Source organism: Saccostrea echinata, unplaced genomic scaffold, assembly GCF_033153115.1.
Source record: "Saccostrea echinata isolate AGI-Se365-2 ecotype Australia unplaced genomic scaffold, CSIRO_AGI_Sech_v1 ptg000015l, whole genome shotgun sequence".
Classification (NCBI taxonomy): Eukaryota; Metazoa; Mollusca; class Bivalvia; order Ostreida; family Ostreidae; genus Saccostrea; species Saccostrea echinata.
This window is the reverse complement of record NW_026889764.1, coordinates 3,242,285-3,268,343: the sequence shown is the minus strand read 5'-3', so window position 1 is coordinate 3,268,343 and position 26,059 is coordinate 3,242,285. Positions and strand designations below refer to the sequence as shown.

Here is a 26,059-nt window from a genome sequence, read left to right as displayed (position 1 = left end):
ATATCTTTAGTACAAACTTTACTTTCCTTCAATTTTAGTATGAACTGTTGGTTCTATACCAAAACTGTGAATCCAAGGATTGCACATATGATATATGTTTAATATCCTTGAGGATAATCCGAGGGACACCGATTGAATTCTTAGAATCTGTGTCCCTTTTAGACTCAAAAGAGTGACGGTTTTTTATACTGGACGAAGCGTCTGCCAATATCTTTTCATTATGCTTTGTACTTTTCATGATTGAATAAGTACCGAATGACAAGTATCCTCGAAGACAGACTGTCCACCAGCAGAGATACATGTTCGGTGGTAAAAATCAAATAGTGAGATAACGAACAGTATTCAAGCTCAAAGTCCACCCAAAAAATACAAATTGGGAGCAGAGCAAACAAGGACCTCCAAAAACATCAGAGGTGGGATCAGGTGCTATGGAGGAATGAGCATCCCCTGCTGACCGGTCACACCCGCCGTGTGCTCCTTGTCATGATTGGAATAAACCAACCAAATCCGCAGACAATTCAGTGTGTAAATAATGGCCTAAGAGGTAGCATGAAAAATGTCAGTCAGCATTTGACTTAATGATAGGCTGTATTTGCTGACAAAGTCATTGTATTGACCATAAAACTTGCGAAATGATGACTTCAGACGAGGCTGTTGATATTCTTGTTTCAGCGTCTTGTTTGTCAATAGCTTGCCTCGTTTTAGAAATTGTTTACACACAAGCATGCTCTTGCGTATCGAATCAACTGGGAGACAAAAGCTCATATACAGGTAATAAGGGTATATTGCTACATAAGTGAGGGAAGCTGACGATTGAAAAATTGAAGTCATCACGTTTATCATAAAGCTAATGAAAATAGTTACTCAGTAAAAAAATGAAAACACTAAAAACAAACTTATGAAACTGAAACAATTGTTAGCAAACTACATGCCAAGTCGCATAAACAATTATATTAAGTGGGTATGGCGTCAGACTGTGTGTGAAATGTATAGGGAGAGTAATTTTGATAAACTCGTTATGTTTTTGACGTAACAATGCTATTAAAAGCTAGTGCTCCGTGGTGACAAAATATGATTTTAAGAGCTAAGTTACATGAGTTCCATTTAATAATAAGGAATAAAATTTTGCACATCAACAATAAAACATTTTTACATATGATAAAGTACTGATCTTGAAATGCTTGATTACGAAAAAAAGATTGCCATTGTCCGTAAACTTTTCGTACAGCCCTCATACAATACAAACATTAATCAAGGTATTATATAAACATTACTCAGTGACATTATATAATGAACAAATAATCTACTCGAAGGTTGAAATTAAAATATAAATATAATACAAATAGCTCAATGTGTTAAAGGTTAACATAGATCAATCTCATAAATCCAGTAAATAAAGCGAATCATGAACAGGGCAAAACCACGGACCCCTGGAAACTCCAGAGGTGCGATCAGGTGCCTAGACGGAGTAAGAATCCTCTGTCGACCGGTCACACCCTATGTATTGATTAGATAGACGGAGTGCTCCGTAGGAAAATGACCTAACAAATTTATGAAAAATGCCAGACAAAAAAAACCCCGACCCAACGATAGGTTAATTGTATCTGCAAACAAGGTTATTATAACGACAGAAGAATTTGCGAAAACGCAGTACAGTTAAGGTGCGCAATGGAAATATCGGCAATATTTGTGATTGAAAATATATTCTTAATCAGGATGGCGATTCTTTTCAGTACTTTCTAGATATCCGACAAATGTAATTATGGTTAATAACTACATATTGAGGACGATAAGATTTTATATTTAGACTTGTCACGTGATGCGGCAGACACGTGATATAGCACATATACTTGCAGTATTGAGGTCACCTATAAATTTCACTAGTGCAAGGGCATAATCATGTTAAAATTCTAAATTTATAGTATAAATATTTTCAACACGCATTGTAGTCTCTGAAAAGTGCTGCGATCCTCTATAGATTATACTATTTCATTGTTAAAATCAAATTTATATGACCGCATTACTGTGTTTTTTGCTGGTCAATGGCATTAAATATAGATATAATTAATTCATTTTCAAGATGTCACCAGGATCGCAGCAATTTTCAGATACCTTAATACTTCTAGAGTTTATATGTAAAAGCTTACTGTTATCCATTGAGTGTATGCCCTTGCATTTGATCAATCTATTAAGACCCTTACATAACCCTATGATGAACTTGCATACAGATATACGGCAGTATCAATTAAATAGGAAATATACGGAATAAATATGAATAAAATCATGAAGAAAACATTGCATCCAAGTTAATGGCCTCTTAAATATCTTAAAATAATATTTTATTTAATTATAGAATACATTTTTCGTTGTGAAAATATTTCTTGATCCGCCTCCCAGGGCATACAAACTGCGTCAGGTTTTACGAAATGACGTCACATCGACAAGTGCATCGCGATCAGTGACTTGTTTATACCTTGCTATGTGGAATTTAACTAAAGAAAAAACAGCATGTTATAGTAAGTTTAGATGTAGTTTGATGGTTTCCTATAGTTTAAAATAACAAATTGTTTCATTTTGTAGTATTTTTAAGAATTGTTGGTTTTGTATGATGTCATAGTTAACATTTCCCGTACAAATTAGGCTCCGCCCCCTTTTTGTAGCCTTAACTGTGCTGCGAAGCTGTTTTTAAACGAGGTCGTTGAAATCCCTGTAATATCAACTTATTTTGTTTGATATAAAAAATATCTTAAAGTGTATCTTAGATATAGCACAAGCTGTTTTGTAAAAATGTGTTCATAAGGTTCGTTTGACGTCTTCTATTCTGTATTCACTACAAAAGGATCCGGAATCGTGAATTCTGTTGTTATTACCTCGTTTGTAGGACTCCAAGGTACTGGTTCAGAGTTTATCTGTTGATCTAACAAAAAAGCAAAAATTTTAGAATTGATCCCTCAATCATTCTAAAGCAAGCAAACTAAGGTCATAGAATCATTTGAATTTTAATTCTATCCATATCGATCTTATTAGCCTTTACTATAAGCAACTAAAATGGATCAGTAAATTCATATATTCTTCATTCTCCGAAAAGTACCTGAAGTGTCTGAATCGACCATACGAGTATGTGGAATTTCAGAACCCCGAGAAACTATCCCTGCTTGTCTTACTCGCTGACTCATACCCACACAAGTCAGACATATGCCCACACTGACGACTACTAGAAATATCAGGCCGACATTAATCCACACATCTAAAAGGAAAAAAAAACAGATTCTCAATACGCTTTATGAGCTCTGAGAAAAAAACTAAATTTTACAGAGCTACAACAATTCATGCGAATTCTTAGAATGAGATGCAAATTTGAATTATCATTTCAAAGTGTCAAACTCTGGCGTTGTATATTACAATTGTAAAAAAAAAAATTAAATCAGTCTGATGCAGCTCAGAGTAGGATAATAAAATATAATTATAGCAAATACCAAGGACATTTTGAAATTGCTTCATTTTATCTTTGGTTTATACAGACAATAAAGTATTCATTAACGGCTACAATTACGACATCACCATCAGCAATTCTTCTTAAAATAACCATATTTTACTTTATGTCAGAAAACTTATAATAATAATAATTATTATAATATATTATTATAATAATAGTATTCATTATATTATTATAATAATAATAATTATTTCCACGAATGAATGATCTTATTTTTTCTATTATGCAAGTTTGTCCTGAAAAAAAAACACACCTGCAAGTGGTTTCACTATCAAGGACTTGCATTTCACAGAAATATTAGATGAAAAAAGTAGATGACAAAGAAATTTAGTTTTATCTTGTACTTACAATCTGGAACAGAAATTGGAACTTCCTGCGCATGGATTTTGAACAGGAAATTATTGGATCCATAGAGAGGATTCGTGCTTCTACTTAATAGTTCTATGTCTATGTCTTCATTATGAGATGCACAAAAATTTTCAGGCTTTCTACTGCACTTATATTCCTAAAAAGAAATAAGTCTCTACCAGATAAAATAAATCAATGAACTAGGTCAGGAATACATTTTAAAAATCGATCACAAAGAATAATTGTCCTTTCTTTTTCGAATAATATTTTTTTTAGACATAATATAACAATAATGTAACAAAATGTTGGTTGCCTTCTTTAATTTTCCATAAAAATTAACTTGAACACTACAGTCTTCTAAGTGGAATACATCAACTTCCACGCAGACACGTAGTGAATCCTTTGGATGAAAAGTTATCTTGCACCCTTTGGACACAGGGAGTAATGTTCCGTTCCACATAAGGTAATATTCGTCACTCTTTTCCAGTGAATAATAAGTGGAATATAAGGATTCACATAAGGAATCCGAGAAGTACACTGAAAATAAAGTATACAAAGGGTAAACATTGCAAGAAGGCAATACATAGGTTAGACTTTATTTATCTATAACTTGTTTTAAAAAGTATTTCAAAACTTACATGTTTTATCGTTCTTACTATCCACAAGTACAGGCAACATTAACACAAAGCTAAAAATCCCAAGCATTCGCGCATACATACACTACAAAAAAACTTTAATAAATAAGCAAAGTTATGTGGTATCAATCCTATACACTGAACACCAATACACGTAATATGCTAATAATAATTAAATTAAGGTATTTTTGCTGATTATACAAGAGTATTTGTGAAGTCATGATACTGAGGAAAAGTGTTTATGTTTTCCAAATTTTGTTTCTATAGACTTATTGACCTTTCAGAGAGGTGGTTTCATGCATTTTTTTAATGTATCGTGGAGATATAATTAAGTATATATCCTTAAAAATTCTCCCATCTTTATAAAGAGCTAAATGGATAGCATAAACTTTCGAGAGATATTGTGTAGTGTTCATGTTTTAAAGATGCCTTTTCATGGAAATCTTTAATTACAATTAAATAAAAGAAAATAAACAAACTTCCTGATTTGAGATAATTATATATATTTATATCAATATTTTATAGCAAATTTACCTGCAGTATTGAGGTCATCTATAAATTCCAATATTGCAAGGGCATAACCACGTTAAAAATCTAAGTTTAATTAATAATTATTTTCAGCACTCTTTGTAGTTTGTGAAAAGTGCTGCAAACCTATGTAGATTCTACTATATAATTGCTAATATTACGTTTGTTAGACCTTATGTTGAATATTTTGCTGGTCAAGTACATAAAATATAGATATAATTAATTCGTTTGCAAGATTTCATCAGGTTCGCAGCACTTTTCAAATATCTTGGTACCTCTTGAATTTATGCGTAAAAGCTTGTCAAAATTCATTGAGGGTATGCCCTTGCAATATATCGATTTATTATGACCCTTCTATTACCCTTCAATGAATCTGCATACAAATATACGGCAGTATCGCTTATCTAGTAAATGCAATGGAAGTATATGAATAAAATCATAAAATAGACATCGCATCCAAGTTAATGGCCTCTTATATATCTGCAAATATACTTTATTTAATTAAAAAATACATTTTTCATTGTATAAAATATAACTTGATCCGCTTCTCACTGCATACGATCTGCGTCAAAGTTTGCGATATGACGTCACATTGACAAGTGCATTGCGATCAGTGAATTCTTTATATATTGCTGTGTGGGATTTAACCAACAACAAAAATACATGCAATAGTAAGTATTGATGTAGTTTAAAGCTATCCAACAGTTTAAAATAGCAAATCATTTCATTCTGTGGTAATTTGAAGAATATATATTTTTGTGTGATGTCATAGTAAGCATTTCCCGTAAAAATTAGGCCCCGCCTCCTTATTGCAGCCTTAACTGTGCTGCGAAAGATTACCCACCTTATAAGAATAATTGTAGTGAAATAATATCATGACAAAGTCCAGACATTACTTCGTACTTTAAAGAAAATGGCTGCGATCACTGAGATGCATCGTAAACAAAGTTACGCATGACCGATTTAAGGTACAAAAATTATGCAGATTGAATATGATTTTTAGTTACTTCCGATTTCCTATCAGAAAATCTTTCATTTCTTGCTTGGAATGACATTTAAGGTAGAGTCTATAACATAACCCAGTCACGGTTTTCGGGAAAATTATTTCCGGTATGGTTTTTTGTAATATAACGCATACTCGATCCCGATGCAATATAGTTTTGTAAACACTATGGTGTGTGGCAAATAATACGATCAATAGCCATAATCGGAGTCTTAATATTAGGACATTCAGGCGAATGAATGACTTTCACGAAGGTTAGGGTATTTAATAGTTATAACATGATAAATTAATAGATTGCGTTTTCATGGCCTGTTAGCCACTGGTAGAACTAGTGACCTAGTTAGCATGTGTGTATGCACAGCAGAAAAGACTTGAATTTCTTACTAATTATTTCTTACGCTAATCTTCCGAGGGTAAAAGGAATCCCGCCCATAAAGACAATCACGTACAGTGAAAAAACAAAAATCCCTAACTTGTTGACTTGCAGTTTTACAAGAAGTGATGATTCTTTAATATGACCCTGGTTTATAGCCATTAGGTCACAGAAAAAAATTTCCCAGTTACAAACCAATATAATCTAGTCTTTGAACAACATAAGCTAGTCACTGTGAAACTTTACTCAGTCACTGGAAAACCTAACCTAGTCACTGTTCAACATACTATACCCAATCAATCATAACCAATTCACTGTTCAACTGTGAGATAATGAACACACATAATTTAGTAGATATTCATGGTTTTCTAAATTTATTTAAATCCTATTTTACAGCTTTGAAATACACTGTAAAAGATGATTAAAAACTTACTGACTATAAAACTTTCTGGCAAAAATGGGTTGTTATATTTTAATTTTTTTTTGGCAATCACTTCAATATGTTACAAGTGAATCCCTCAAAACTGCACTGTTCTAGCTTTTCTTTCTCTTTTTCTTTCTCAATTGCGAGCTTATTAATAAATGAAACAACATAACCCAGTCACTGAACAACATAACCCAGTCACTGTACAACAAAACCCAGTCAATGGGAAACCTAACCCAGTCACAGTTCAAAATAACCCAGTCTCTCAACAGCATAACCCAGTCACTGAAAAATATAACCCAGTTACTGAGAACCAAATCCCAGTCCCTGAATAACATAACCCAGTCATTGAAAATCATTACCCAGTCACCGAGCAACATAACCCAGTCTCTCAACAACATAACCCAGAGAGAAACATAACCCAGTCACTGTACAACATAACTCTGTCACTGAGAAACATAACTTAGTTTTTTAAGAAGATTACCCAGTCACTGAGCAACATAACACAGTCACTGTTTAAACCAGTCACTATACAACATAACCCTGTCACTGAGGAACATAACCCAGTCACTGTTCAACATAACCCAGTCACAGAACAACATAACCCAGTCTCTGTTTAACATAACCCAGTCACTGTTCAACATAACCCAGTCACAGAACAACATAACCCAGTCTCTCAACAGCATAACCCAGTCACTGAACAACATAACCCAGTCACTGAGGAACATAACCCAGTCACAGAACAACATAACCCAGTCTCTGTTTAACATAACCCAGTCACTGTTCAACATAACCCAGTCACAGAACAACATAACCCAGTCTCTCAACAGCATAACCCAGTCACTGAACAACATAACCCAGTCACTGAGGAACATAACCCAGTCACTGTTTAACATAACCCAGTCACTGAGGAACATAACCCAGTCACTGAACAACATAACCCAGTCACTGTTTAACATAACCCAGTCACTAAACAACATAACCCAGTCACTGTTTAACATAACCCAGTCACTGTTCAACATAACCCAGTCACAGAACAACATAACCCAGTCTCTCAACAACATAACCCAGTCACTGAAGAACATAACCCAGTCACTGTTTAACATAACCCAGTCACTGAGGAACATAACCCAGTCACTGAACAACATAACCCAGTCACTGTTTAACATAACCCAGTCACTAAACAACATAACCCAGTCACTGTTTAACATAACCCAGTCACTGTTTAACATAACCCAGTCACTGAACAACATAACCCAGTCACTGTTTAACATAACCCAGCCACTGAAGAACATACCAGTCACTGAGGAACATACCCCATTCACTGAACAACATAAGCCAGTCACTTTAACATAACCCAGTCACTAAACAACATAACCCAGTCACTGAGGAACATAACCCAGTCACTGTTTAACATAACCCATTCACTATTTAACATACCCAGTCACTGTACATCATAACCCACTCATTGAATAACATAGCCAAGTCACTGAACAACATAACCCAGTCACTGTTTATCATAACCCAGTCACTGTTTAACATAACCCAGTCACTGTTTAACATAACCCAGTCACTGTTTAACATAACCCAGTCACTGTTCAACATAACCCAGTCACTGAACAACATAACCCAGTCACTGAGGAACATAACCCAGTCACTGATGAATATAACCCAGTCACTGTTTAACATAACCCAGTCACTCTTCAACATAACCCAGTCACTGTTCAACATAACCCAGTCAGTCAATGAACAACATAACCCAGTCACTGTTTAACATAACCCAGTCTCTGTTTAACATAACCCAGTCACTCTTCAACATAACCCAGTCACTGTTCAACATAACCCAGTCAGTCAATGAACAAAATAACCCAGTCACTGTTTAACATAACCCAGTCACTGTTTAACATAACCCAGTCACTGAACAACATAACCCAGTCACTGTTTAACATAACCCAGTCACTTTACAACATAACCCAGTCACTGTTTAACATAACCTAGTCACTGTTTAATATAACCCAGTCACTGAACAACATAACCCAGTCACTGTTTAACATAAGCCAGTCACTGTTTAACATAACCCAGTCACTGTTCCACATACCCGGTCACATACAACATAACCCAGTCACTGAGCAACGTAACCCAGCCACTGTTTAACATAACCCAGTCACTGAACAACATAACCCAGTCACTGTTTAACATAACCCAGTCACTGAACAACATAACCCAGTCACTGTTTAACATAACCCAGTCACTGTTCAACATAACCCAGTCACTGTTCAACATAACCCAGTCAGTCAATGAACAACATAACCCAGTCACTGTTTAACATAACCCATTCACTATTTAACATACCCAGTCACTGTACATCATAACCCACTCATTGAATAACATAACCAAGTCACTGAACAACATAACCCAGTCACTGTTTATCATAACCCAGTCACTGTTTAACATAACCCAATCACTCTTTAACATAACCCAGTCACTAAACAACATAATCCAGTCACTGTTTAACATAACCCAGTCACTGTTTAACATAACCCAGTCACTGAACAACATAACCCAGTCACTGTTTAACATAACCCAGTCACTTTACAACATAACCCAGTCACTGTTTAACATAACCTAGTCACTGTTTAATATAACCCAGTCACTGTTCTACATAACCCAGTCACTGTTTAACATAAGCCAGTCACTGTTTAACATAACCCAGTCACTGTTCCACATACCCGGTCACATACAACATAACCCAGTCACTGAGCAACGTAACCCAGTCACTGTTTAACATAACCCAGTCACTGAACATCAACCCAGTCACTGTTTAACATAACCCAGTCACTGAACAACATAACCCAGTCACTGTTTAACATAACCCAGTCACTGTTCTACATAACCTAGTCACTGTTCAACATAACCCAGTCACTGAGGAACATAACCCAGTCACTGATGAATATAACCCAGTCACTGTTTAACATAACCCAGTCACTGTTCAACATAACCCAGTCACTGTTCAACATAACCCAGTCAGTCAATGAACAACGTAACCCAGCCACTGTTTAACATAACCCAGTCACTGAACAACATAACCATGTCACTGTTTAACATAACCCAGTCACTGAACAACATTACCTAGTCTCTGTTTAACATAACCCAGTCACTGAGGAACATAACCCAGTCACTGAGAAACATAACCCAAGCATTCAATATGAATTAATGTGCATAATTTGGTCTCCAAATATATAAGGCATATATACAAAAGTGGTAAGGAAAATAATTTTTTTGACACAATCATTATTTGGAACATAAACTAATGTTAAGCCTTTTTCTAGAGCTCTGCTCCCAATTTTTATACAAATTGGGTTTAGTCACTGAGGAACTTAAAGATAAAAATAACGTAGATCAATTAATCCTAGGGAAAAAAAATGGCCACACAATATTAAGACCATACAAATGTATTACAGGTACTATTTAAGAAATAATGAATAGCTGCACAAGTGTTCCTTTTAAATTACACCCAAATCCAATGGTATGAATTCTGCATGTGAAATTCATTTCACTTGTCAGAAAAACAAAACTTTAATATATATTTTCAAAGTCAAATACATCAAATTTTATCAAATTCTTCCTACATTTAAACTAATGTTTCTAGTAGGAATTAATGATAAAACAGTCTGGGTCTGGTGTGGATTTGATTTGAATGAAATCACAATTATCAGAGTTTATGAGTTCATCTAGAGTAACCAAGTACAATTGATCAGCCCTGACAGAGTCCATTTTACATTATAACAATATTTCATCAGATGGTGATATATAATAACTGTAAAGAATCTGCAAACAAATATTGTTCAACATGTCATATAGCAATTGATGTAGAACATCTTTTGCAATGCTATCACAATCGAAATATTCCAATATAACAAATTTGCAAACTCAATCAACCAGAACATAAATTTGTTATTTCAATGGATAGAGAAGTTCTTCAGCTTCTCTATATGTTATGTTCTTGACAACAGAAGCGATAATGATTCTTGCTTCTACAAGCAATACATCCTTAAAGTATCTAATTCCTTCATTCAATCTCTGTCCTGTCCTAAAAGAGAATGAAAATAATTAAAAATAAAGTTGTCTATGGAGATCAATCAAATCAAGAAAAAATCAGATGTGAATTATGATTAAATTATGGATATGAAGAGACATATGGTTTACTTTAAAAGTTAATAATTTAGTTACAAAAATAACTCCTGACTGACATTACACAATATGCCTCTCCATTTTCTTCAACAAGGATGAATAAAAAAATATCATACTCATCTTCCAGTGTTGCCATAAGCTTTCCATTATTGCAGTTTTTCAAACTAAGGTAATGTCCTGGAGGACTGAAGAGACCACTAAAATCGACAAATTTTTTTTATTAAAAAAGAAAAAAGTACAATGAAGAATGCTGAACATGACTTAGTTGTCTTTAATTTGTTGAAAAGGGGGAGTGGAATTAACTTGGTGCAAAATGTGTGCTTCTTTTATTTGATATTTACAAGCAAAACAAAATTTTCACAACTTTTGGTATCTGCCCTATATAATCTTTATAAGAGGAATATTATGTGTGAATGAAATATTATCCCAGACTTCTCTACAGGCTTCGATACCCTCATCGTGCGGAATATTGGTGTACAAAGATGTGACGTCCATAGTCACGAGAAGGGTATGATCTGGAAGGCCAGTAGAGGGCGTCTTGTTAATGTAGTCCGTGGTGTCCTTGAGATAGGATGGCAAATTCTCTACGTGTGGACGGAGATGTAAATCGATGTATTCAGAAATTTTCTCCGTGGGGTGTCCAATAGCGCTAACTATAGGGCGACCTGGCATACGATGAGGGTATCGAAGCCTGTAGAGAAGTCTGGGATAGTAGATCCATACAAATTCCTTCTACCGAGTCCCTTGCCAAGCTCCTTGAACATGTTCTCAAGTATAACAACTTCATGTTTAATGGAGAACATTACCTGCAGGTTAATGGCACTGCTATGGGTACGAAAATGGCACCATCTTATGCCAATATTTTCATGGGCAGACTGGAACGCAACTTGCTACTTCAAGCACCATTTAGGCCCCTTAGCTGGTTGCGTTTCATTGACGATATAGAGATGAAGTGGGTGGAATGTCGCGAGAGCCTCGAGGCATTCATTTCGTTCGCCAACACCTTTCATCAGTCTATCAAATTTACAGTAGACGTATCTAATTCGAAAAACATATTCCTAGATACTACATCTACCCTGACTGATGGTGAAACCGAGTTCAGTCTCCACACGAAACCCACAGATTCCCATCTGTATCTTATGCCAACTAGCTGTCATCCCCCACACACATTTAAGGGTGTGCCTAAGGGTCTAGCCACCAGAATTCGGCGCATCTGTTCATCCCCTGCCTTATATCAAGAACAAAGCGGTCTCCTTAAGTCCCACTTATGCAAGAGAGGCTACAATGCCCGCACCGTACAAACTGCTATTGATGAGATGGCGGGACATGACAGGCAAAACCTATTACGCTACAAGGAAAAAGACAATAGCGGCAGGGTCCCTCTGGTAACCACATACCATCCCGTCCTTAAGAACCTCAGCGGTATCCTTCAAAAGAATCTACCAATTCTCCACTCAAATAAACGAATGGCAGGGGTCTTTAAGGAGCCCCCATTGGCTGCATACAGGCGCCCGAGGAACCTGAAGGACATGGTAGTAAGAACCAGATTGGACAATCCATTACCTAACGGGGGCTTTAAAACTTGCTCTGACAGAAGATGTCTTCTCTGTAAGTACAGCTCTGACACAGACAGTTTTAACAGCCCCGTTACAGGCCGCAGCTACAAAATACTAGGGAATTTGTCCTGTCAAACAGACAACTGCATTTATCTCATCAGCTGCAAAGTTTGCTCCAAACAGTATGTTGGTGAAACAGGAGATCTCCGCAGGAGAGTCAATAATCACCGTTCTACCATTAGGACCAAAAAACTCAATGAACCCGTTGGGGAACATTTCAACCTTGAAGGTCACAAATGGGAGGACATGACAGTAGTGGTTATTGACCATAATCCAAGATGGACAGACGCGCAGAGAAAAGGCAAGGAAAAGTTCTGGATGCACAGGCTGAAGTCATTCCGCCCTAATGGTATTAACAAACTTAATGACTTCACCAGGATGAACGTGAACTAGACCCAATCCCGAATTGTAACAAACAAGTTCATTCTCTCTATATAGTGTAAACTTTACCGTTAATTCGTATTAGTAATCCTGGAACAACCTACCCAAATATTTACAGCTCACATTTTTGTTTATTTCTTTTTTCCGATTTCCAAATTTAGAATATATCCAAATTCATATTTCAAAATTGTCCTTCCATATTATCTTTCTTTAATTTCTTTTTATCATGTAGAGTTACGCTATGTTGAGAGAATAAGACAATGTACGATTTACTGTTGGCCGTAATTAATTAGCGATAATTAATTCGTTCAATTATGTAAATCACACTTCACCAGAGTACACCCGATAGACCGGACGCAATTCATAGCGCTCCGGATTTCTTTGTTCACAACTGTCTATAAACTCAAAATTAAACATGTAACATTGTAAACATTTAGTGTTTGGTAGTTTAGTAGTAGTGCTAGTTGTTTTTGCTTCTCTATTTCCTTTGTTTTTATGACTTCTTAACTTTTTTCTTTGTCCTGAGGAAGGGACAGGTTGTCCCGGAAATTTGACAATTATTATTGTTCGTGTCGTTGGTCATTTTTAGTGCTTTATATATATATATATATATATATATATATATATATATATATATATATATATATATATATATATATATATATATATATATATATATATATATATATATATATATATATATATATATATCATGAGAAAGACTATGTTCAATAAAAAAGAAAACAATCATGTTATAAATCAGTATCCATAACAACACCTGCACATGAGCAAGAATATGCAGGACTAGCCTTGTAAAATACATTGTATGGTTATACATTAAAATCTAGAGAGAGTACATATGGATGTTACCTCTTTATGAAAAAGTTTATTTCTTTCTTCCATTCCTTTCACAGAGTTATTCATCACATTATGGTCAGTCAAGTCATTCCTGTCAATCCATCGCAGATGTCTCCAGTGTGGTTCATAACACCTGTAAAAGGAATATTATAACACTCGATCAAGTTAATTTAATTTTAACCACTTGTTACAGTACATCTTGTAAAGCAAAGTGCATGAAACAGTGTTAAACTATGAAAGACATACCATAAAATTTCTTTAATTTCCAATGAATGGAATCTCATTTTATTGCCCATAAATTTAATGCAGACAATTTAAAAGTAAATAGGCTGCTTTCAATGTTTATTATTTACCTCTTATCACCCTCTTCTAATTCCAATATTTCCTTCAGCTTTGTTTTGATGTCTTTTGCAAACTGTTAAAATTTTTAAATAATTATAGGAATTTTTTCTCCTGAAAATCTCTCTGCCATAAACAGGACTGGTAGTGTTATAGAACTATTACTAATCACTTAGAGCAGGCTATACTATCCCCTTTTTAACTCTTATCTTCATTGTTGAGCTTTTATATACATATCATGCTGTTTATATATCTAAACATCAATTCTTAATAAATTTCTCTAACTTGACCTGAAGATTGAGTCAGTTTCAGAAAGTGTTGATATGGATTCAGAAAACTGATCAGAAAGTCAGATTACACCATATGATTGTGTGAAATAAACAGTAAAACTGAGTGATAAATAAGACAGAATTAAATTGATTTCTTAACCCAGGGCTGTTAGATAACCATGCATGCAACAGATACTAAAAATTACCAGAGTTGCTATATTGTAGCCTTGTATGTTTCCTGTTCCCTTGTTTATGGGAAGATCCATCCTGGCCATTCGCACAAAATGTTAACCAGTTTCATGGACTGTTCAGTCTATAAACAAAAAATGTTAATTTTTCATGAACAATATAGACAAACCTTATTGTTATACTTTTATATTAAGTCAAATTTGATTGTTTTAAAAACATTTGTTAAAAAGTACTGTTACCCTACCGCATGTGTAAAGTATGCCCTCCACGTAACATTACATAGCAATGATGACATTGCATGACGAAGGGTAACAGTGCAAAATTGGGCAGAATGTATGCCCATTCGGTTTACTGTGGGTTCTTTTTTTAAAATGCTTTATTCTAAATAGATTTGGTATAACAAAGGAAAATATTTACATTTTTAAGGTTATCCCTTGAAAATCATTACTGCCTGGTGTCCATCATGCTATCTTTAAACTATTTACATTATAAAAAACTAGAGGCCCATGGGCCACAACACTCACATGAGTAACTTTGGCCCTGCTGTTCTTCACCAGACTTTCCCCAATGTTATACCTATTGTGGCTCACCCTACCCCCAGGAGTATGATTTTAACAATTTGTAATCTTCACTACTCCAGGATGCTTCCACATAAATTTCAGCATATCTGGCCCAATGGTTCTTGAAAAGGAGATCTCCAAGGATTTTTTCATATATATTTCAATGTAAAAATTAGATTCCTATTGTGGCCCCACTCTATCCTAGGGGGTTCATGATTTTAATAATTTAGAATCTACACTACTCCAGCATGATTCCACATGAGTTTAAGCTTTTCTGGCCCAGTGGTTCTTAAGAAGAAGATTTTTTAATGACCCCACCCTATTTTTGCCTTTTCTTGATTATCTCCCATTGTAAGGGGGTTTGCCCCTTATTTTAACAATTTAATTTCCCCTTCACCAAAGGATGCTTTGTACCAACTTTGGTTAAAATAGGCCCAGTGGTTCTTGAGAAGAAGATGAAAATGTGAAAAATTAACAGACGGACAACGGGTGATCAGAAGAGCTCACTTGAGCTCAGGTGAGCTAATAATAAGTTTCTAGGGTAACATGTGAAATTGTTATCCCTTGAAAACCATTGATGACCTCAGCTTTGCATCAGTTCACAGGATATCAATTTAATGTGTTACCCTAAAACATCATAACATGTTTTATTTTTATAATGTAAATAGTTTAAAGATAGTATGATGGACACCAGAAGAATTTGTTTCATCAGAAATGCTCATTGGAATATTTAATGGGTCAGGTGTAGGGATGGGTATCGCCAAAAATTTCGTATCGCAAAATATCACGATTTCCCCCCAAGATATCACGATAATATCATGATATTTTTACAAGCAATTTTTACAATGATTTTAAATGAATATTCATAATTTTTCCGAAAAATATGCTTGAAAAACATAACTTCACTTTTTTCATTTTTTTATTGACATAATATCAAGCAATTTTGGATGCTAGAATGCCTTTCTTTTACCCTTTTCAACATTTTGTACACTTCCTGTAATTATAATTTAAAATTTTAATAATTATAATTTGAAAGATTGAACAAATAAAAGATAATTTTCTGGAATTTATAGCTATGTACCCAAATACCGGTATTTTAGTCTCCGTATCAGGATACTGGATGCCTGTTTAACATATGTATAATTATAAAAAAAAGTATAAAGGCTATTCTTAAAATATTCACAAATAATTAAAAAAAACAACAACATAAGTTTCTGATGATACTGTAGCTCTACTGGTTTGTACTTATAACAATTTTTTTAAAGAAAGAGAAAAGTAGCACTTGGACTTGAAACTTTGCAACAGCAATAGAGTAATGATCCTTGATTTAGTCTATTTTTGTGGCAAGATTTATTGCAATCAGACTAAAACTGTAGGAAGAGTGACCTTTTAAAAGATTTATACAAAATTTTGATGTCAGTAACCATGGCAACATCAATCATCAAAAGCCAAAAAAAAAAAACTGATAAAGACAATTGTGTATCTCAAAGTAGTCTATTTGCATGCTAAGTTACATTTAAATTATAGCAAAAATATAGGAGGAGTAGCATTTTGAATGTATTTCACAGAAATTTTATTTTTAGTAACCATGGCTACACTTCACCAAAATAAAACAAAAAAAAGACAAACAGAATTATGTATCCTAGTGAATTCTACTTGTGAGCCAAGTAATATTGATATCAGATCGAAACTATCCCCAGAGTAGCATTTTAAAGGAATTTCACAGGAATTTCTATTTTTAGTAACTATAGCAAAAACATTCATCAAACCTGAGTCTAATGCACTGAGTTAAGTATCTTCATGTAGTCTAGTTGTGTGCCAAGTTATGTTGAAATCAGACCAAACCTGTAGGAGAAGTAGCTTTTCGAAAATTGTTTACAGACAGAGGGACAGACAGACAACTAGAAAGACAGATGGATGGATGACGGACACCTTACTAACGCATAAGCTCTTCTGGTCTCTGACCAGTAGAACATAAAACCAAACAAGATGTGCATTGTGAAACAATGATGAAGGTTGAAAGGTCAAAAATGTTTGTATGCAAAGAAAGGTCTTGTCACAAGGAATACCTTGTCACAAGGAATGCACATGTGAAATAAGAAAGTCTTAACAGCAACCATTCAAAAATTTTGGCCAAGGTTAAAGTTTTTCAAAAGTAGGTCAAAATTCCAAGGTAAAGATCATCAGATAAAATATATTGGTATCAGAAAAAATGTTTTGCTGCAAGGAAAAGATAAATGCTATATGAAAGATCTAGCACCAATAATTCATATGTTATGGTCAAGGTTAAAGTTTTTCACAAGTAGACTAAAATTCCAAGGTCAAGGTGAGAATGTAAAAAACTTTGGTACCAAAAGAAAGGTCTGGTCACATGGAATACATATGTAAAATATGAAAGTCCTAGGACCTAATCCACTGTGCGAAAGTTATGAACATGATTAAAGATGGGTAAATATTTTTCAGAAAGCATGTCAAATCCCAAGATGTCTAATTTGTTTGAACCCCAAGAAAGGACTTGCTCCAAGAAATACACATGTGAAATATGAAAGCCCTAGCAATTATTGTTGAAAAGTTATTGGCAAGGATAAAATTTAAAATAACCAGAAGTCTCTGATGAGACTGTAGCTCTACTGGTCTGTACGTATAACAAAGTAGCACTTGGATTTGCAACATGCATTAATAAATAGAATTATTTATCTTAATGTAGTCTACTTCTGTGCCAAGTTATATTGAAATCAAACGAAAACTGTAGGAGGAGTAGCATTTTGAAAGTATTTCACAGAAATTTCTATTTTTATTAACCACATCAAAAACCGAAATGCATATAATGTATCGTAGTGTATTCCAATTGTTTGCCAAATTAGATTGAAATCAGACCAAAAGGAGGAGTAACATTTTAAAGGGATTTCACAGAAATTTCTTTTTTTAGTAACCATGGCAACACTGTTCATCGAAATCAAAAACCGATGCATTAAATTATGTATCTCAGTATAGTCTTCTTGTACGCCAAATTATATTAAAAGCAGACTAAAACTGTAGCAGGAGTAGTGTTTTAATTAAAAGTTATTTCACAGAAATTTCTATTTTTAGTAACCATGGCAACACTGTTCATCGAAATCAAAAAACGATGTACTAAATTATTTATCAAAGTGAAGTCTACTTGTGTGCAAAGTTATATTAAAATCAGACCCAAACTGTAGGAGGAGTAGCATTTTAAAGGAATTTCACAGAAATTTCTATTTTTAGTAACCATGGCAACACCGTTCATTGAAATCAAAAACCGATGCTCTAAATTATGTATCATAGTGTAGTCTACTTGTGTGCCAAGTTATATTGTAATCAGACCAAAGCTGTAGGAGGAGTAGCGTTTTGAATGAATGTCACAGAAATTTCTATTTTTAGTAACCATTGCAACATCGTTCATCGAAATTAAAAACCGATGCACTAAATTTTGTATTTTAGTGAAGTCTACTTGTGTGCCAAGTTATACTGAAATCAGACCAAAACTGTAGGAGGAGTATCAATTTGAAAAATTGTTTACAGACAGACGGACGGACGACGGACACCTTACTATCGCATAAGCTCTTCTGGTCCCTGACCAGTAGAGCTAAAAATATGCCCCATAATCTTTAATTCCATAAAAAGTAGTTTAATTGTAAGGCATCAGTTAAGGTCTTGACATAAGACAGTGTAGTATAAATAATAGTAATACCATTAATAATTTTCTTTATTTACCTCTCCTTTCAGATGGTTTCTATGATCTTTTACATCAGGAAACTGTACATAAAAATGATATTCAATTTTCTCTACTTGTGAATTTTTCAGGTCTTCTTTAAGATTCTTAACCAGTTTCCTTTGATGATGAGGTGTGTTTTCTTTACTTGAAAGCTTTAAATTATATAAAAGTAAATTGTGTCTTGTATTCATTTAAAATATTATACAGCAAAACGTACATCAACACATAAACACTGAACACATTTACATATATTTACATATTACATTTATTGATACAATTTTTAGTGAGTCTATAATACAAATTAATACATACTAAATAGCTTGAAAACTTCACAACATGACGAATCTTTATTCGAACAGGACAAGCTTTCTTTTTGCTGTTCTGCATCAATCTACGCTTTCTTCTATATGTGTGGTCAGACTACAAAAAAAAAAGAGCTAATCTGAGATAAAGGTTCAGTGACTGGGTTATGTTAAACAGTAACTGGGTTATGATCCTCATTGACTGGGTTATGTTAAACAGTGACTGGGTTATGTTGTTCAGTGACTGGGTTATGTTGTTCAGTGACTGGGTTATGATCCTCAGTGACTGGGTTATGTTGTTCAGTGACTGGGTTATGTTGTTCAGTGACTGACTTAGTTATGTTGAACAGTGACTGGGTTATGTTGAACAGTGACTGGGTTATGTTAAACAGTGACTGGGTTATGTTGTTCAGTGACTGGGTTATGTTAAACAGTGACTGGGTTATGTTGAACAGTGACTGGGGTATGTTGAACAGTGACTGGAGTATGTTGAACAGTGACTGTGTTATGTTCCTCAGTGACTGGGTTATTTTAAACAGTGACTGGGTTATGTTGTTCAGTGACTGGGTTATGTTAAACAGTGACTGGGTTATGTTGAACAGTGACTGGGTTATGTTAAACAGTGACTGGGTTATGTTAAACAGTGACTGGGTTATGTTGTTCAGTGACTGGGTTATGTTGAACAGTGACTGGGTTATGTTAAACAGTGACTGGGTTATGTTGTTCAGTGACTGGGTTATGTTAAACAGTGACTGGGTTATGTTCCTCAGTGACTGGGTTATGTTAAACAGTGACTGGGTTATGTTAAACAGTGACTGGGTTATGTTGTTCAGTGACTGGGTTATGTTAAACAGTGACTGGGTTATGTTGTTCAGTGACTGGGTTATGTTGAACAGTGACTGGGTTATGTTAAACAGTGACTGGGTTATGTTAAACAGTGACTGGGTTACGTTGTTCAGTGACTGGGTTATGTTAAACAGTGACTGGGTTATGCTGTTCAGTTACATGGTTATGATGTTCAGTGACTAGGTTATGTTGAACATTGACTGGGTTATGTTAAACAGTGACTGGGTTATGTTGTATAGTGACTGGGTTATGTTCCTCAGTGACTTGGTTATGTTAAACAGTGACTGGGTTATGTTGTTCCCCAGAGAATGGATATACCGTAGCCCAACTGGTCTAGTTCTCATAAAATGTAATGTGAAACCCTAGACAGTGGGTTATCCTTCTCAGTCCTCATCTTTGCCTCATTATTAGTTTATTAGAAGTAGAATAAATAATGCATACTTACATCTTCTCTTGCTTTGCTTTGTTTCTTTTGGTTGTTTCGTTTGTCTCTGTCATATCCCTGGTGACATTCCAAGATTTTTTTGCCCATAATAATGAAAGGGATAGCATCATATTCTATATGGGGTTCAGCATTTTCCTGTGTGTCCACAAATCTGATATGGGATTTATCAATCTCTCCTACGTCTACAGTAATTGCAAAAGAATTTTCAGTGTAAATTGGTATTAACAAATGTGAATCTGATAAAGGGGGGGGGGGTTACTTTGAACAAATACATAAAAAAGTTTCTAAGTTCAACTTCTCAACTTTTCTGGAGAATAAGTTGAGAAGTTTTTAAATGTTTACAACACCCAACACACCAACAACACAGACAATGGACAAATTTCAATCACAAAAGCTCATGTGAGCCTAGAATGGGGATGGTTACCTTCCTATTACTTGTTCGACCCGCGTGGTTTCGACATAAATCCATGTTCAACACAAGTGGTTTTGTTCTGAAGCAATTAATTAACACTTGCAACAGTTTCACATTTTGTTTTTGTCTACATAGGATTTTTTTTATCGACAATGCATATTTTAATTATTAATTTAAAAGCTATTATGTTATCAATATACAGCTACTCATGTACTTACCTGTGAGCAGGTCAAAACCACTTAATAGGTCGTAACCATGCAGGTCAAACACGGAATCAAAATGTAACCACCCGACACCATGAGTCTATGGTTCAGGTGAGCTTAAAATGGTTACAATAATGAGAAGATTCAAGAAATTATTTTGCTAAAGTTGCATTTAAAAATAAAATATCGCATCAAGACCTTACCAACATCCTTTCCAAATTGTTTGGAACTTTTTAAACAGGGAACCTAGAGGAAGTTGCATAATCATACTCCTGTAACAACTTGTCCAATTTTGTGGAAAATGTCACATACCCAGATAGTGATGTTGATTTTCCATCGAACAGATCTTTCCAACTGTCACTATGGATAAGAAAAAAATAATAATAATAAAAAAAAAAACCAACTGTTAACACTCGACTAAATTTGGCATCCTCTCTCATTGAATCCGGGTATTATCAGTGATTATATCTTTACAAAACTTTATCCAGGTGTTGAGAATTTCTTGAATACCGCATATTCACTATATCATAATTATCTTCATACAACATTCTTACCTTGTTTCTTTACCCATTTCATACAGTTGCTGAGATGAAAGGATAACGGCATTCAATACCTCGAACTTTTCCTTACTTGGATTTCCCGCCTCAATGTCACGAAAAATACAATCGGGTTCGGTGTTAAAGCAAATTGTACGTTTGAAAACCATACCGGAAATAATTTTCCCGGAAACCGTGACTGGGTTATGTTATAGACTCTACCGACATTTAAATGGGTCTTTAAATAAAAAAAAAATGTACCTCAGCTTAGGTAAGACATGTTTTGTAGTTGACGGTTTTAAAGTTTTACTTTTTAAAACTTCTTGCTTAACTTTCTTGAGTCTAAATAGAATGTAAATTGCATTAATGCATCAACAAGCATATTCATGTACATGGTGTACTCATATTAATAATTCCGTGCATAGAAAGATTTATATACTATTTTCAGTAATTAAACACATCCTCATATCATTAAAATAAATCAAAAATGAAATGCCTAACTTTTGATGAAAATGTAAACCTTTTTTTTCTTTTTACATTACTTTTTTCTGAAAATGAAACATTTTAAAACGGATGCACTTTTTGTTTTAAGGTTATCTTCTAATCAAATTAGTAGAAGTTAAGCGAACAAAGAAGCAAACAACAACCACCCCTTCCCCTCCCCATCCACCACCATCACAAAGAAAAATGAAATTTATGTTCTAAATTCAAACTACATAGATTTTATATTAGATTTATACAACCTTAATTATGCAAGTAAAATTTTGTTATTCACAAAATTACAACTGAACTCGGAACAAAGCCTGTTCAACTGGCTTATTTAAAACTTCATTGATTTAAAGGCAGTAGCACGTATATTTGTTTATTAAGCAAATACAACTTTCCGAGGAAACGGCTATTTTCATAGATAATCGCAATTTGGAAATATTTTGTTTGTTGAAAAAGGGGGTTACATCTTAGAGGAGATCAAATTTAATAAAACGGCGCTTTCTTGGAATTCGTATTCAAATTCAAAAGGAGATGAATAAGTTTGCAAATTGCTGAAAAATAATGAAAAGATCTTCGTAACAAAAAAATAACATTTTCTGTTCCGCTGAATTTAGATTTACAGTCAATAGCTCCACTCCATAGACCAGCAAATCTATAAATTGGAATTTACAGTCGGTCTTTCACAATGACCCATAAAAAAGCAATATACACGAACATTCTTTCATTTTGTCTAATTACAAGGTCATTATCACCCCCCCCCCCAATTTTGACAAACCCTTTATAGTTAGTGCCAGGGTGAATCTTGGTTCCCTGTTTCCATGTTGGCCGACTAAAGTTCCTGGCAATATGGGGGGTGATAATGACTATCACAATGACCCATAAAAAAGCAATATACACGAACATTCTTTCATTTTGTCTAATTACAAGGTCATTATCACCCCCCCCCCCCCAATTTTGACAAACCCTTTATAGTTAGTGCCAGGGTGAATCTTGGTTCCCTGTTTCCATGTTGGCTGACTAAAGTTCCTGGCAAAATCCTGTTTTGAGAAGAGTAATTCCATCACGTTCAAGCCGATGTAAAGGCTGGAGTTATCCCTTCTTTTCTGATTACAAATACAGAGGAATATGGAGACAGAGCTATTGTTTAAAATATATTTTATTGACAAGGGGATTGCTCACACATCCTAACAACAAGAGGCCCATGGGCCACATATCGCTCATCTGAGCACTTTGGCTAGGAAAAAGCAAAAATCAGTTCAGAATTAAACAGTTTTATTATAAAAGTGGTCCTTGGGGATATAAACAGACTTGAGTTTTACACTACCTGAGGATGCTTGCATATTTCTTTGACTAACCATGGCTTTACTAGATTTTTAAAGAGTTTTTCCTATACGTTTGATCTTCTATTGTGGTCTTCACCTACCCCAGGGGGCATGATTTGAACACATTGAATTTACACTACCTTAGGATGCTTCTGAATTAATATCATGGCTAATAATGGCTTTGCTGTTCTTGATAACAATTTTTTTTTTGACATATCTTTTATATTCTTCTTATAACCTTAATCTCCTGTTTTAGCCCCTCTCTACTCCTGAGGGTCATGATTTGAACAAACCTGAATCTATGCTACCTGAGGGTGCTTCTGTATAAATACGATATATTATATATATATTATATATATGAAATATAATCATAGCTTTGTTGTTCTTGAGAAGAGTTTTGAAAAAAAAATCAGTGTATTCCTATGTAAAACTTAAATCGTCCATTATGACGCTATCCCACCCCGGGGGTAATGATTTGAACAACTTGTTTCTACACTATCTGATGATGATTCCATACAAATATTACCAATGGACTTTTGCGAGAAGAGCTGACTTTTACAATCGACGGCTTACTTTTACACTATGACAACATACGGAAGCTCTTTTGCGATATAAATATTAAGCTTAACAGTTAATTAAACTATAATAATGGGCCATTTCAAAGCACATATTACGTTGTCTGGAAAGGGAACGGCAACCACGCTACCCTCAATCCCCTCTCTTCACAAATAAGGTATTTTAAGTTATGTTATTCTGCCTCCCATTATCTCTTGCGTTTATTGCATACAAGTTAATCATGTAAGCGATCCTAACAACATACCTATAACCACTACTCAGGTTTTTATGTCTATTATCAATTCAGTACCTCCGTACATTAGGCAGGTTTGAATGTCCAAGTAAGCCGTCGATTGTAAAAGTCAGTGCTTCTCGCAAAAGTCCAATATTAGCTTTGTAGATCTTGAGAAGATTTTTGAAGATTTTTTCAAAAGTATTCCTATATAAAACTTTGATCGTCCATTGTCGCCCCACCCTACCCCCGGGGTTCATAATTTGAATAAACTTGATTCAACAATACCTGATGATTCTTCCATTTAAATATGACTAATCGAGGCCTTGCTGTTCTTGAAAAGAAGGTTATCAAGATTTTCCCTATGTATTCCTATGTAAAAATTTGATCGCCGACTGTAGTCTCACCCTACCCCTGGGAGTCATGATTTGTAAAAACTTGAATCTACATTATCCGTGGATGCTTTCACATAAGTTTAATATTTCCTGGCCCAGGGGTTTGAGTAGAAGATTTTTAAAAGAACCCATTATTTTTTAACTAATTCGTAAATATCTCCCCTTGAAAGATGGCGTGGCCTTTAATTCGAAAAATAACTTAAATTCCTTTTACTCAAGGATACTTTGTGACAAGATTGGTTTTTGAAATTGGTTCAGTGATTCTTGAGAAGAAGTCAAAATGTGACAAGTTTACAGATAGACAGACGGACGTCGGACAAAATGTGATCAGAAAAGCTCACTTGAACCTTCGGCTCAGGTGAGCTTAAAACTTAGGTATCGGGTCTTCCTATCCTAATAAGATTGATTGATTGTTTGTTGTTTTATGTCCGATTCGAGAATTTTTCACTCATATAGAGACGTCACCATATACCGATGACTGAGCTACCCTGACGGTTCTCCTAATAAAACTTTGAACAGTGTTAGATTAGTTATATTGACACTCCGGATCCACACTTATACTGGAGCGGGAAATGCAGACCCCAGCCATAGAGCTATAAAAGTAATGCCATATATCTTCATCAAATTAAGACTCTCTTTGGAGTAAAGGTATACAAATACAGTAATAATAATAATAATAGTACTAAAATCAACTTAAAATCTTATTTCAATTTTGTTAACTTTCACTTCTTTATGTTGAAATCATATTGTATGCAAATCATAGACACTTATCGATCCAATATTAATATTATAACAAACAGTGCTAAAACAGTAATAGTGTTCTTTCTGAAATATATTACTTTGTCAAATAAGACTTTGCAATTTGACTATTTTTGTCGTGTCAACCTTTTTAGGCAAAAAAACTTTTAAGGATTTATTAAATGCTTGCTGGGTTATGCGGGGGACCTTGTATATTATTCATCGGGTTACAGCCACCATGTACAAATAAGATGTGAATGCACTGTAATAAGGAAAAGCAAAGCGTGGATAAAATTAAGAAAAAAAAAACTTTTAACACTTTATTAACGTCTCAGGATTGAATGCATGAACAAGTAGTCTCCTAGTACATATCAAATAAGTCATACCGATTAAGTGAAGCATTACAAATGAAGGTGTCTTAACATACTAACTACCGTATAGCTGATAACTAGAAGAGTAGTTAAAAATATGGAAAAAAAGATACGTATGTTGCAACCACTATTGAAATAACGACCACTATTGAAATAATTATTTCAATAGTGGTCGTTATTTCAATAGTGGTGGCAACATACGTACACAAAACAAATCTGAACAATTCATAGATGGGTCAATGGTCTGTTGAGAAGGTTTATACAGGC

General features: G+C 34.5%; 1 protein-coding gene across 1 annotated transcript; it reads right to left on the bottom strand.

Moving 5' to 3' along the window:
- Positions 1–10,761: 10,761 nt before the first annotated feature.
- Positions 10,762–14,736, bottom strand: LOC133187995 (uncharacterized). Its single transcript, XM_061323384.1, has 6 exons — positions 14,668–14,736; positions 14,207–14,268; positions 13,866–13,986; positions 13,769–13,773; positions 11,058–11,195; positions 10,762–10,897 (listed from the first exon to the last, which is right to left on the bottom strand). Exons 1-6 carry the CDS (start codon positions 14,734–14,736, stop codon positions 10,762–10,764), a joined length of 531 nt encoding a protein of 176 aa, XP_061179368.1.
- Between the last annotated feature and the right edge of the window lie 11,323 nt (positions 14,737–26,059).